The 14318-nt window shown below is 36.2% G+C and overlaps 1 protein-coding gene across 1 annotated transcript in view; it reads left to right on the top strand.

The window, feature by feature from the left end:
• The window catches only part of LOC103022397 (dolichyl-diphosphooligosaccharide--protein glycosyltransferase subunit STT3B), a 178236-nt gene extending 168178 nt beyond the window's left edge, over positions 1-10058 (top strand). Inside the window, exons 14-16 of the mRNA XM_022664215.2 lie at positions 4678-4791; positions 6109-6321; positions 7672-10058. Coding sequence (XP_022519936.1) covers positions 4678-4791; positions 6109-6321; positions 7672-7746 — 402 coding nt within the window. The 3' untranslated portion in view covers positions 7747-10058. The remainder of the gene's footprint in view (positions 1-4677; positions 4792-6108; positions 6322-7671) is intronic.
• Positions 10059-14318: the final 4260 nt, after the last annotated feature.

The raw sequence follows: 14318 nt of genomic DNA, 5'->3' as shown, positions 1-14318 counted from the left end.
AAGTAAAATTACCTATTAAAAATTACTTATTAAATCTACTCAATTACAGTAACTTGAGTAAATGTAATTTTTTACTTTCCACCTCTGCTACCTATGATGTTAAGTACAGGCCTCTCTCTTCTTTTTAAGTGGGAGAACTTGCACAATTGGTGACTGACTAAATACGTTTTTTTCCTCACTGTTTCACTGTTTCACATTTACAACAGAATTACTAAAATAGAGTAACTTTTCAATGATATTCTATTTTTTTTAGATGCGATATTAATAAATGGAATTGAAATCTCTCTAAAATCCCTCCCTGAAGCTGTGTTTAAACAGAACAGGAGAGGTTAATCTATCTGTCTTTAATATTCAGAGCTTCCGTATGAAGATGCAGGAGGACAGAAAGAGATATACGTTCAGAGCAATTAAACTCCCAGCTCCCGGGAGCTTCAGACAGCCGGCAGCATTTATCACAGCGCTTAAATAAAGAGAGGCTGATTTATTTTAATGAGCAGGAACAGACCAATTAAAACCTGACTGGAACTCATAAAACAGGCCTGTTAACTGGGTAAGCATCGGGGACTGCGGCGGGATTAAAACCACACACTTCTTTATAAAAACTCACACTCCGCTCTCGCTCATCATCTTTAATCATCTTTTAATGATGTTTTAACGATCTCTCAACTTTCAGGAAATTTACAGAAGTGATGAGCAGCAGTGGAGGAAAGAGACTCATTTTACTTGTAATATCGGCTTTATCGGCTTTCTCTAAACGCAGAGAGTGCGCATTTCTAGCGCAAAAAAACGGCCAAAGAGTCTAAACGCAGAGAGGGTGCGCATTTCTAGCGCAGGAAAACGGGGCAAAAGAGTCTAAAAGCGGAGAGGGTGCGCATTTCTAGCGCAGAAAAACGGGGCAAAACAGTCTAAAAGCGGAGAGAGTGCGCATTTCTAGCGCAAAAAAACGGGCCAAAGAGTCTAAACGCGGAGAGGGTGCGCATTTCTAGTGCAGAAAAACGGGGCAAAAGAGTCTAAAAGCGGAGAGGGTGCGCATTTCTAGCACAGAAAAACGGGGCAAAGAGTCTAAAAGCGTAGAGAGTGCGCATTTCTAGCGCAACAAAACGGGCCAAAGAGTCTAAAAGTGGAGAGGGTGCGCATTTCTAGCGCAAAAAACGGGCCAAAGAGTCTAAAAGTGGAGAGGGTGCGCATTTCTAGCGCAAAAAAACGGGCCAAAGAGTCTAAAAGCGGAGAGAGTGCGCATTTCTAGCGCAAAAAAACGGGCCAAAGAGTCTAAACGCGGAGAGGGTGCGCATTTCTAGCGCAGAAAAACGGGGCAAAAGAGTCTAAAAGCGGAGAGAGTGCGCATTTCTAGCGCAGAAAAACGGGGCAAAAGAGTCTAAAAGCGGAGAGAGTGCGCATTTCTAGCGCAAAAAACGGGCCAAAGAGTCTAAAAGTGGAGAGGGTGCGCATTTCTAGCGCAGAAAAATGGGCCAAAGAGTCTAAAAGCGGAGAGAGTGCGCATTTCAAGCGCAAAAAAACAGGCCAAAGAGTGTAAAAGCAAAGAGGGTGCGCATTTCTAGCGGAGAAAATCGGGCCAAGGAGTCTAAAAGCGGAGAGAGTGCGCATTTCTAGCGCAAAAAAAACGGGCCAAAGAGTCTAAACGCGGAGAGGGTGCGCATTTCTAGCGCAGAAAAACGGGGCAAAAGAGTCTAAAAGCGGAGAGAGTGCGCATTTCTAGCGCAAAAAAACGGGCCAAAGAGTCTAAACGCGGAGAGGGTGCGCATTTCTAGCACAGAAAAACGGGGCAAAGAGTCTAAAAGCGGAGAGAGTGCGCATTTCAAGCGCAACAAAACGGGCCAAAGAGTCTAAAAGCGTAGAGAGTGCGCATTTCTAGCGCAGAAAAATGGGCCAAAGAGTCTAAAAGCGGAGAGAGTGCGCATTTCAAGCGCAACAAAACGCGCCAAAGAGTCTAAAAGTGGAGAGGGTGCGCATTTCTAGCGCAGAAAAATGGGCCAAAGAGTCTAAAAGTGGAGAGGGTGCGCATTTCTAGCACAGAAAAACAGGGCAAAGAGTCTAAAAGAGGAGAGGGTGCGCATTTCAAGCGCAACAAAACGGGCCAAAGAGTCTAAAAGTGGAGAGGGTGCGCATTTCTAGCGCAGAAAAATGGGCCAAAGAGTCTAAAAGCGGAGAGGGTGCGCATTTCTAGCACAGAAAAATGGGGCACAAGAGTCTAAAAGTGGAGAGAGTGCGCATTTCTAGCAAAGAAAAACGGGCCAAAGAGTCTAAAAGCGGAGAGAGTGCGCATTTCAAGCGCAACAAAACGGGCCAAAGAGTCTAAAAGTGGAGAGGGTGCGCATTTCAAGCGCAACAAAACGGCCCAAAGAGTCTAAAAGCAGAGAGAGTGCGCATTTCTAGCGCAGAAAAATGGGCCAAAGAGTCTAAAAGCGGAGAGAGTGCGCATTTCAAGCGCAACAAAACGCGCCAAAGAGTCTAAAAGTGGAGAGGGTGCGCATTTCTAGCGCAGAAAAATGGGCCAAAGAGTCTAAAAGTGGAGAGGGTGCGCATTTCTAGCACAGAAAAACAGGGCAAAGAGTCTAAAAGAGGAGAGGGTGCGCATTTCAAGCGCAACAAAACGGGCCAAAGAGTCTAAAAGTGGAGAGGGTGCGCATTTCTAGCGCAGAAAAATGGGCCAAAGAGTCTAAAAGCGGAGAGGGTGCGCATTTCTAGCACAGAAAAATGGGGCACAAGAGTCTAAAAGTGGAGAGAGTGCGCATTTCTAGCAAAGAAAAACGGGCCAAAGAGTCTAAAAGCGGAGAGAGTGCGCATTTCAAGCGCAACAAAACGGGCCAAAGAGTCTAAAAGTGGAGAGGGTGCGCATTTCAAGCGCAACAAAACGGGCCAAAGAGTCTAAAAGCAGAGAGAGTGCGCATTTCTAGCGCAGAAAAATGGGCAAAAGACTCTAAAAGCGGAGAGAGTAAAGTTTAAGCACAGAAAAACTGGCTAAAGAGTCTAGACGTGGAGAGAGTGCACATTTCTAGTGTAGAAAAAGGGCAAATGAGTCTAAAAGTTGCCGTAATTAAGGAGTTTAATATTAAGAGACATCGTGCAATGAAACATCAATTTGAAAAATCTTAGTTTACACAACACTGTCAAAGATAAAGATAGTAAATCAACTAAAATGGTGTGTTAATGAAATAATCAGGAAAATGTATTATTTAAAGTGGTATATTTCATTATTTGTTTTATTACAGAGTCTGTGGCCCGTGACTTCAAATATATTTCTCCTTCTGGCCCCCAACAAAAAAAGTTTGAACACCCCTGCTGTATACAGTCGCAAGAAAAAGTTTGTGAACTCTTTGGGATTATACTTGGATTTCTGCATAAATTAATCAGTAAACGTGTTCTGATCTTCATCTAAGTCACAACAAAAGACAAACACAGTCTGCTCAAACTACTATCACACAAACAATTATATGTTTTAAGTAATCCCAAAGGGTTCACATACTTTTTCTTGCAACTATATATTTATATTTATTTAAGTATGGACATTTCTTTACTGTATCACACTGTATAAGCCCGGATAAGATGAATTTACTTTTAAAACTTGAGGAAACCGGTTGCCTTAAAAAAAAACTTAGAACATCAAGTTATTACAACTAAAGGGGAAGTTGATTTAACTTTTTTATTTTTGTTATACTGTAAGACCAGATAATTTGAGTTTACTTAACTTTTTTAAGGCAGCCAAACGATTTGTTCAATTTTTTTAAGCAATAGAGAAAGAATGAAAACTTGAGTGAGCATAAATTAAAACATCAATTATTACAACTAAAGAGAAAGTTGAGTTATTTGTAAGGGAGCCCAGGGGGGGGGATCACTACACACTGATGGTGAGTGTCTGTCAGAAACTGCTGGACACACCCAGTATGCAAATAGATTGTGACAGAAGCCAATGGAAAAGAAGCTGCCAATTGCAACAGACTAAACTCAGTTATAATTGGTATAATAGTTGGTTCAACTCAAAGATCTCAGTTTGAATAGTACAGTATATGTGCCCACAAATGTTCAACTAACTCAAAATAGTTTAGAAATATCCAATTTTATGTAAAACAGACTTAAATCATTTGAATTCAAACAACGTTTGGGTTTACAATGTAGAAGACGGCTTGGGGAATTGTGAGACCATCAGTCTAAAAAGTGGGCCATGCAACATGACAACAACCCAGAACATTCCAAAACATTCCAAAAAATTGAGAGTTTGAACGGGTCAGGTCAAAGTTCAGATACTGTAGGATGATTTGAAACACCGAAAACATCATCTAGCTGAAAGAATTCTGCATGGAGGAGTGGGAAACTCTTTCTTTCAGTCGATATCAGCTGGGAAATATCAGCTGTTAGGGAACAGGGTTGCAAACTCTGAATAAACTCTTAGAAAAGTTCTTCTCTTGAGTTTGTATTTCTTTCACACGTTTATCCTCGTGTTATTAAAAGGTTTAGATGTTTTAATCCTTAGTTCCTCTCAGTAATTCTTTCTTTTGCTGTTAGGAAAGAATTCTACACTCACTTTTCTGAACTGATAGTTTGGATAGTGGGTGTTTTAGAGTAAATTATCTCTATAAATAAAGAGAATTATGAATTATTGATGTTTTATATTGATTATTTTAATAAGAACTGTGCTGGATTGTTCTGTTCTCTATTCAGGAGAGTGATTTCTTCACCCCTCAGGGGGAGTTCAGGGTGGATAAGGCCGGATCCCCCACTCTACTGAACTGCCTGATGTATAAAATGTCCTACTATCGCTTCGGAGAAATGCAGGTCTGTGTGTTTTATTCTGATCAATCGCTTTAATATAAAACTCCTTAGAAATTGAGGAAATTCCCAAAGTAAAAGCTGCATGTTTAAACCTTTGGGAGGTGAGAAAAACGAAAGAATAAGACAATATCATCAGGAACATTATTAACACAAAAAAAAATCACCAAAAACTTTCTGTTAAAATTAATTTTTATTTAGTTATCTTGTCAATTAATCAATAAATCAATCAAACTTTATTTCCACTCGGTAAATACATAAAGAAAAACCCTCATTTTCAATGCAGCTGAGCATTTACAACATTAAAGGGACTGAAAAATATGTTTAAATTATAAAAACAAGCAAACAATATCAAATTTAATTAAGAAGAAATAAAATAATTCAAAATAAAAGCATATGCAGACAGGCTAAAATGTAAAGCAATAAAACTAAAAGATAAATAATTAGAATAATAAAGTAGAAACACACAATAGAAGACTAAAATAACACCAGAATTATAAAAAATTGTAATTGATGGATTTAAAATAAATAATAATAATAATAATAAGTTGAGAAAGTATAAAAAAATAAAAGGATAAAATAAATGAAATTAAAAGGTAAAAGGTCAAAAGTAAATCCAGTAATAAAATAAATGAAAAAAGCTAAAAGGTTAAACATAAAATTAGATAAATAAAAAGACAAAATAAATAAAATAAAAAAGGGTAAAAAAAAAAGTGTTTATAGACTAGAGTTTCCTTTTAGAGTTTAAGCTGTTTAAATAACACCAGATAATTAAGCATCAGGAAGTATCTTTTGATAGAAATCTCTCTCACCGGGTCTGCTCTAGTCTCTGGACCATTGACGGCTTTAGTTGATTTTAAACCATCAGGGATAAACATCTAGTGACCTTTTATTCTGAATTTGTTGAAATATTCTAATTTAAGAGTTCATGTAAATGCACTTGTGAGTGTCCTTCAGCCTAAACATCTAAAATAATATAAACAATATGATATTCATTTGAGTTCATTCTGTATTCTTAATACTTGTACTTTTACTTTTAGTACTTGTGTAGATATTTCTTCTATTTGCAGCACTTACTTAATTATGATGCATAAAGAACACTTAAACTTCTACTCAAGTCACTTTTTTGATAGAATACTATATAGGTCTCTAGTACCTTATACATGTCTGGATATGATCCCACATCTAATACATTACAGTGTATTCATTTCTAAAAAATATCAATTATTTTTATGTAATTACAGCTATTTAATATGTTTAGGATTTAGGTGAAATCTGACCCAAACCAGCAGTTGAAATGTTCTTCATTCTGTCTCTCCTCAGCTGGATTTCCGGACTCCGCCGGGTTTCGATCGAACCAGAAATGCAGAGATTGGGAATAAAGACATTACGTTTCAGCACCTGGAGGAGGCCTTCACCTCCGAGCACTGGCTCGTCCGAATCTACAAAGTTAAAAAACTGGAGAACCGAGAACCTCTGAGTCACAAACTCCGAGTCACCAACATCATCCCTAAACAGAAATACACCTCCAAAAAGGTACTGCAGCTTCACTCAACATAACATATAATGAGATACAAACCCTAAAATCTTTAGATCTGCTTTTACTTTTATCTGACTTTTACTGCAGACAGTATTAACCCAATGCATCTTAAGTTCTTTAAAGACCTCATTCCATCATGTTTTCATTCATTTTATGTGAAAAAAGTGTTCAGGTTTTTCTATTTAGCCCTGTTTTAGATCACTGAATTAGAGGTCTCTAAAGAAAGACAGGTTTTTAAAGGCTCTTGCTCATGAATATTCATACATGCAAATATATATCGCCTCTGATTGGCTAACAGCACTGCAGCAGCTAACGCCTACCTGTCTTTAAACCCCCCACAGTCAATTTTACAGCTTTAAAACTCAAAGAACAAAATGTTTTCAGAGATACAGACTTAGTTATAAAGATACAGCACTGAGTTCTGGGTAAAGTTAACCCTTGAACCTGTCCCCCATCCGCACAGCATTGACAAGGTTTATTTCAGATAAACTAGCGCTACGAAACTCTTACCTCAGACTTTGTGATTTGGTGTTTGGGCAGTTTCACCACGTTGAATCCTCAGAGTCTATATACGCCCTAAATCATAAAATCCGACGCGAACGGCACTCCTTTGACCGGTGTTCTGTCGAATTGAGCTGCCTTGTCAAACTGTGTATATTTAAGGTCTCGGTAAAACACAGAATCAACCGGAGATCCGATTTAAAACTATAGTTACTCGCACAAGATAGCTAACGCTAACTAGCTCTGTAAACAGAAGCTGTAAACAGAGTAAACAGAGCTGTTATTCGCTCCTTAGCTATAGGTCCTGAGCCGAGGTGGGCGGGGCCATGAAGTCACTGGTTGACGTCAACATTTTACATCTCTCTGATCAACTCATATTTCTGAGGATTTTCTTTTACTAGCTACTGCAGATAATGAAGTTTGAGGAAAAGTTTCATGTGCAGCATCATAAACAACTTAGAGAGACCCACTGTATTTCATAAAGAACAAAAAAAGAGGATTTTGGCAGAAGGACACCTTTAAGTACAAAAATGTAAAATACTTTTTTTATTTTTTTTTTTACTCAAGTCACTTTTTGATAGAATACTTTTAGTACTTTTACTCATGTCTAGATCTCTAGTACTTTTCATACCTGTCTGCTTATGGTCACCTGTTTGGAAATCACTTTAATATTTCTTTTTTCTACATTTTTTTTACATTTCTAGCCCTAAATTTCCCCCATCTCAGCTTTGTTTGGAAAGAGTAGCAGGTCTGAAATGCATTTAAAAAAGCAGATAAAACATAAAATATTAATTTTTCTGGTCCCAAACGTTTAAAAACTGTTCTTCTGATGTTGTTGTGAACAGGGAGCTAAGAGGAAGCGAGGATACGTGAAGAATAAGCTGGTTCTAAAAAAGGGGCGGAGACTACGTAAAAAATAAACCGCTCTGATCAGGACTAAACCGGACTGAACATATATTATAACTGGAGGGACAGTAAACATCAGAGACGCCCTGCTGAGGAGGAGCAGCATTGTACTGAACCTGAGCGCTACTGTTCAGAGAGCGCCCCCGTGTGGCAGGAGGACAACCTCACATCCCATAACCTCACCTTCAGTTTCTGCTACTTTTACTGATTTTATTTTATATTTTTATTATTGCGTGGTTTACTGTAATGATGAATGTATCTGAGGTGTGTGTGTGAGAGAGTTTCACCAAAGAGTCCAGGATTTACGAGGATTTCCCGGACGATAAAGTTCAGACTGTTGTTTGGAGGAGGAGGAGGAAGAGGAGTAAGAGGAGGAAGAGTTGTGTGTTTCTGACTCGTATAGTCGTGTTTAGTCGTATACGGTATGGAGGAACACATAAATCTATATAACAGCTGATTTACATAACAAACCTGCATAAACATCCATAAAAAACTCTATTTTTATGTCTATTCAAGAAGAATCCCAAACATCATAACAAACAAAAGCAGCCTTTATAATAACTGACGTCTGTTCTGATATATAAACATTTATAAATGATATAATTTATAATTTATGTTTCTGACAGTAGTCATGACGGGCTTACGCACAGGAATATGCAAAAGTTTGTGTACCCCTCTGTTTTATTACGTGTTTCGGTAACACTTTATTTGTGCCGACTAGAAATCTTTAGTCAGAATATTATTTTTTTATATGTATAAAAACTTAAAATATTAGCTCTCACTTTTTGTTTTTATTTGGCCTAATTTAGGTTTTATATAAAATGTTTATGTCAGGCTGGGGTGCAGGGTAGACGAGGAGGCGGACGCAAATTGCAAACAACAGGGGATTTATTAACAAAAATACAAAATAAACATGGAATTGACTGAAAACAGGACTGGGGAAACTCGGGAAAACATGGAACACTGACAGACGAAAAACGTACAAGGATCGACCACGGGGAAATGAAACACGGACCTTAAATAGAGGTGCACACACACAGGAAACATGAAACACCTGGGACGAAGGGGCGGAGTTACAGAAGAACACAGGTGAGAGGAAAAACACAGGTAGAACACAGGGTCACGGGTCACGTGGGACAACACAGGCACGAGGACAGACAGGAAACAGGGCCAGGACCTTACAGTTTATTGCAAGGTCTTCTGACTATCCTTTAGATTAATCTTAAAAAAAAGTCAATAGCACGTTTTACATTAATCAAACTCATTTAGTAGGCACAGCTGTACTTTTCCCGTGGTTACGATAGCAAAGACACTGATGCCCTAATTCAAGCTTAAAAATGAAAGTGGTAAAAATGTGGCTATACATTTCTTGAGATGCTCTATTATGCTTGGGTGTGTTTAATTTTGGACGTAACATGAAATAAACCAATCAGAGTGTCTCTTGCTCATCATTCTCTTTAAGAACCAGGTGAGCTCTGACTTTGGCGGATTGCTATTTTAACGGTGCAGCTACCTGGACGTGTCAAACATTTACTTTAAGCAGGGGTGACCACACTTTTGCACGTACTGTTACAATAGGTTTAATGCAGTATTATAGTATTATGTGCTTGAATATCTATACGGATACACAGTAACAGTCAAAAGTTTGGACACACCTTAAATTATGAGTTTTTTCTTTACTTTAAAATGTTCCGCATTGTATATTTTAATACTATACTCATTCAAACTATAAAGAAAACATACTGAAGTATTTACTTAACAAAAATGTGTTAAACAATCCAGAATATGATTTATATTTTATATTTGTTCTCAGTCAGCTTTATGAGGTAGAGTCACCTGGAATTCAGGCTTTCAGTTAACAGCTGTGCTGAACTCATCAAGAGTTAATTACTTGAATTTCTTGTCTCTTAATAAAGTGTTTGAGAGCATCAGTTAAAGTAAAGTAGTGAAGAGGTAGAGTTACAGGTATACAGTGAAGAATAGTGAATATTTGAGTAATGTTCGAATCCAGATTATGAGCAGCAACAACTACTCAACTAATTTAAAACAAAATGACTTTAAGAAGAAATAAAGATCAGTCAATCCAGAAAAAAGAATATTAAGAACTTTTAAGAATCGAAAATGATATAATGGTGAAACTGGCACTCATCAGGACCGCCCCAGGAAAGAAAGAGTAAGAGTTTCCTCTGTTGTACAGGATAAGTTCATCAGAGTTTCCAGCCTCAGAAACCACAAGTTAAAAAACAGCTCCCCAGATAAGAGTATCTAAAAGGTTCTTCACAGAGTATTTAGGTTTGTTTAACACTGTTTTTAAGTTACTACATGATTCCTGTGTTCCTTCATAATCTGATAGATCACTTTACTATTCATTTACTATGTAGATAAAATATAAAAACATTGAATGAGAAAGTGTGTCCAAACTTTTGACTGGTGCTGTATTCTGTATGAATGATGTTAAAAAGTCTTATAAAATATTGTCATTTTATTTTGTTTTTAAGTTTTTTATATATAGTTTTTTTTATGATGGGAGTTCACAGGGTTTATGGGTAAGAATGCAATAATCCTTAAGCTGGATGTTCTGAATGTGAAAATGTTTGTTTAGATGTTTAGTCTTTAGAAATGATATAAAATACCTTAAATAGAATCGTGTAGTGTTACTGAATACAGTTATGGAGAACACACCCCTTCCCTGAAGCTCCGCCCCCAAATTCATCCACAGCACAAACATCACCCCCGGATTTTGATGAATCCAATCTGAATACACTGTTAATATAATATAATTACTACTGTAATAAAAATATAATTACAGTTATTTCTTCCTGGAAAAGACTCACAGTTCTGTTCTGTCCTTATAATAGTTACACCACCATAATTAGATTACAAATATCGCAAATATAGTGATTTGCTAAAAATCTAATACAAAATAATAAATATATAGTAATTATTTTTATTAAATTTGATCTTATTTCATTGTATTTTATTTTATTGTATTTTATTGTATTTTATTAAATTTTATATATTTTTATCATATTTAATTAAATTTAGTTTTATCATATTTTATTTTATTTTATCATATTTTAATTTAATTTTATATTATTCAATTTTGGTGTATTTTACTAAATTTTTCTATTATTTCATTGTATTTTAATAACATTTAATTTAGTCATATTTTATTTTATCTTATCTTATTTTATTAGATTTTATTTTATTTTATCTTATTTCAGCGTATTATTATTTTTTTATCAAGTTGTATTTTATCTTATTCTATTATATTTTGTCATATTTTATTTTATTTTAGCATATTTTATTTTATTCAAGTGACTTAAAACACCAATTCTACTGAACAAGAACGTTTTTTCTTCGTTTTTTACTGGAATCACCTGTAAAAAGGACTTTCCTAAAATTCTTTGACTTTATTACATTTTATTTTTGGATTATTTGAACTTCCGAACTGTAACTTTATATTAAAAAAATCAGCTTGATTTAGGACATGTCAGTGTGTCTTTGCTATCATAACGACAGGAAAAGTACACCTTTCACGGCTAAAAATGCACGAAAGGCATGTACTAATTTTCTTAATTAATGATGGGTGTGGTTAATTTTGGGTGTAATGTGAAATAAACCAATCAGAGCGTCTCTTGCTCATCATTCTCTTTAAGAGTAGATCAGGTGAGCTCTGACTTTGGTGGATTGCTATTGTAACGGTGCAGCTACCTGGACGTGTTCAACAAACTCTTCTCAGCAGAGGAAACTGAGCTGCTGCCAAGATAGCAAAACTCCAGAAATGTACCTGAACACACCTCATTTCCAGAACACCACACCCATCAGTGTAGATATATTCAGAAGATCTGCTGCTGTTTAAACGACGAAAAAATCTATTTAGAATCGGCCACTTCCTTACTTATTGCATAGTGCACTACATAGGGTGTACTGTTGATTTGGGATTAAACCATGTGGAGTGTAATTTTATAGTAGATTAATCCTATTTTATAAATTCCCAGCTAACAATTTTTTTTGGTTAGTAGAACGTTTTCCATGGTCCATTTTTTGTTTCTTAGAATGTTCAATTTGTTAGGTTTTCTGGATGTTCTTGAACTTTTTTATGTAACATTTTTAAATGTTGGTCGTAACATTGTTTCAATTTTTTTTTATTTTGGAATTTTTAGTTTTGAGAATGTTTTCAATATGTTTTTTTTTTTCCAACTGGGAATGTTATGTGAGAAACTTTATTATATTATATTATTATATCATATGTTTTCAGAACGTTTCTGGAACGATATTTCTGGAACGTTAAAGACCAACCTTTCTTGAAACTTAAAAAAAACGTTGCTAAACGTTCTCAGAATCTTCTTTATCAGCTGGATCTGGACTAGTGTGGATTATTCGTAAACCACTGCAGTTAAGCATTTCTTGTGGCGTCCCTCAGGGCTCTATTCTAGGGCCCATTAAAATGATGTTAATTATTATGTGAGGAAGCATGGGTTTATATATGAAGTGATGAATGCACGATTTCTTTTGGTTTTAAACCGATTCTTTTTTCTCTTTATTCATCTGTTCATCATTTGTCTGAGCATTTCTTTCCTCCTGCCACAGACTTTTACACTCTAGCTGTTTAAATTCTTCGTATGAGCCAAGATGAACAATACCGGACAAGATAAAAGAAAATGAAACTTTTACGAAGAAAAACTACTAGTTCGACCTGCTGTTACATTTACATATTTCCCACAATCCCTTGGAAACTGAGACTTTACAGTACTTCCTGTGGACATGCTACGTTTATCGGTGCATTGCTGAAGCCGACCAGAGGAGGGCAGCGTTTCCGTACGTTTAAAAAAAAACTCAACCAATTCCAAATGCAGTTTCTTTTTTAATAAAAACTAAAAGCAAAAATGTGATAAAAAAATTGTGTGTTTCTAAAACTAGAAAAAAACAGAAAAAGCTACGTTTTTAAACTTTCATTTCCTGTTATGCATGCATCCACCCTGTCACGTCAAGCTGCTCCACAAGGGGGACAATTTTAGTGAAAATTAGCATTTGATATAGGTTTAGCTTCAGCTTTATCTCTCCATGTTTAGCTTTATCTTTCCAGATTTAGTTTTACCTCTCCATTTTTAGTTTTAGATCTCCAGGTTTAGGTTTAGATCTTAAGGTTTAGTTTTAGCTCTCCATGTTTAGTTTTATATCTCCTGGTTTAGCTTTAGCTCTTTTGGTTTAGCTTTAGATCTCCAGGTTTAGTTTTAGCTCTCCAGGTTTAGTTTTAAATTTCAAAGTTTAATTTTAGATCTCTAAGTTTAGTTTTAGATATCCAGGTTTAGCTTTATCTCTCCAGGTTTAGTTTTAGCTCTCCAGGTTTAGCTTTATCTCTCCAGGTTTAGCTCTATCTCTCCAGGTTTATCTTTATCTCTCCAGGTTTAGCTTTATCTCTCCAGGTTTATCTTTATCTCTCCAGGTTTATCTTTATCTCTCCAGGTTTAGCTTTATCTCTCCAGGTTTATCTTTATCTCTCCAGGTTTAGCTCTATCTCTCCAGGTTTAGCTTTATCTCTCCAGGTTTATCTTTATCTCTCCAGGTTTAGCTCTATCTCTCCAGGTTTAGCTTTATCTCTCCAGGTTTATCTTTATCTCTCCAGGTTTATCTTTATCTCTCCAGGTTTAGCTTTATCTCTCCAGGTTTAGCTTTATCTCTCCAGGTTTATCTTTATCTCTCCAGGTTTAGCTTTATCTCTCCAGGTTTATCTTTATCTCTCCAGGTTTAGCTTTATCTCTCCAGGTTTATCTTTATCTCTCCAGGTTTAGCTTTATCTCTCCAGGTTTAGCTTTATCTCTCCAGGTTTATCTTTATCTCTCCAGGTTTAGCTTTATCTCTCCAGGTTTATCTTTATCTCTCCAGGTTTAGCTTTATCTCTCCAGGTTTATCTTTATCTCTCCAGGTTTAGCTCTATCTCTCCAGGTTTAGCTTTATCTCTCCAGGTTTATCTTTATCTCTCCAGGTTTAGCTTTATCTCTTCAGGTTTATCTTTATCTCTCCAGGTTTAGCTTTATCTCTCCAGGTTTATCTTTATCTCTCCAGGTTTAGCTTTAGCTCTCCAGGTTTATCTTTATCTCTCCAGGTTTATCTTTATCTCTCCAGGTTTAGCTTTATCTCTCCAGGTTTATCTTTATCTCTCCAGGTTTATCTTTATCTCTCCAGGTTTAGCTTTATCTATCCAGGTTTATCTTTATCTCTCCAGGTTTATCTTTATCTCTCCAGGTTTATCTTTATCTCTCCAGGTTTATCTTTATCTCTCCAGGTTTATCTTTATCTCTCCAGGGTTATCTTTATCTCTCCAGGTTTATCTTTATCTCTCGAGGGTTATCTTTATCTCTCCAGGTTTATCTTTATCTCTCCAGGTTTATCTTTATCTCTCCAGGTTTATCTTTATCTCTCCAGGTTTATCTTTATCTCTCGAGGGTTATCTTTATCTCTCCAGGTTTAGCTTTATCTCTCCAGGTTTATCTTTATCTCTCCAGGTTTAGCTTTATCTCTCCAGGTTTAGCTTTATCTCTCCAGGTTTAGCTTTATCTCTCCAAGTTTAGCTTAGAAAAAT

Source organism: Astyanax mexicanus, unplaced genomic scaffold (genome assembly GCF_023375975.1).
Source record: "Astyanax mexicanus isolate ESR-SI-001 unplaced genomic scaffold, AstMex3_surface scaffold_31, whole genome shotgun sequence".
In the NCBI taxonomy this organism is placed as follows: domain Eukaryota; kingdom Metazoa; phylum Chordata; class Actinopteri; order Characiformes; family Acestrorhamphidae; genus Astyanax; species Astyanax mexicanus.
This window is presented reverse-complemented; position numbering and strand designations above follow the sequence as displayed.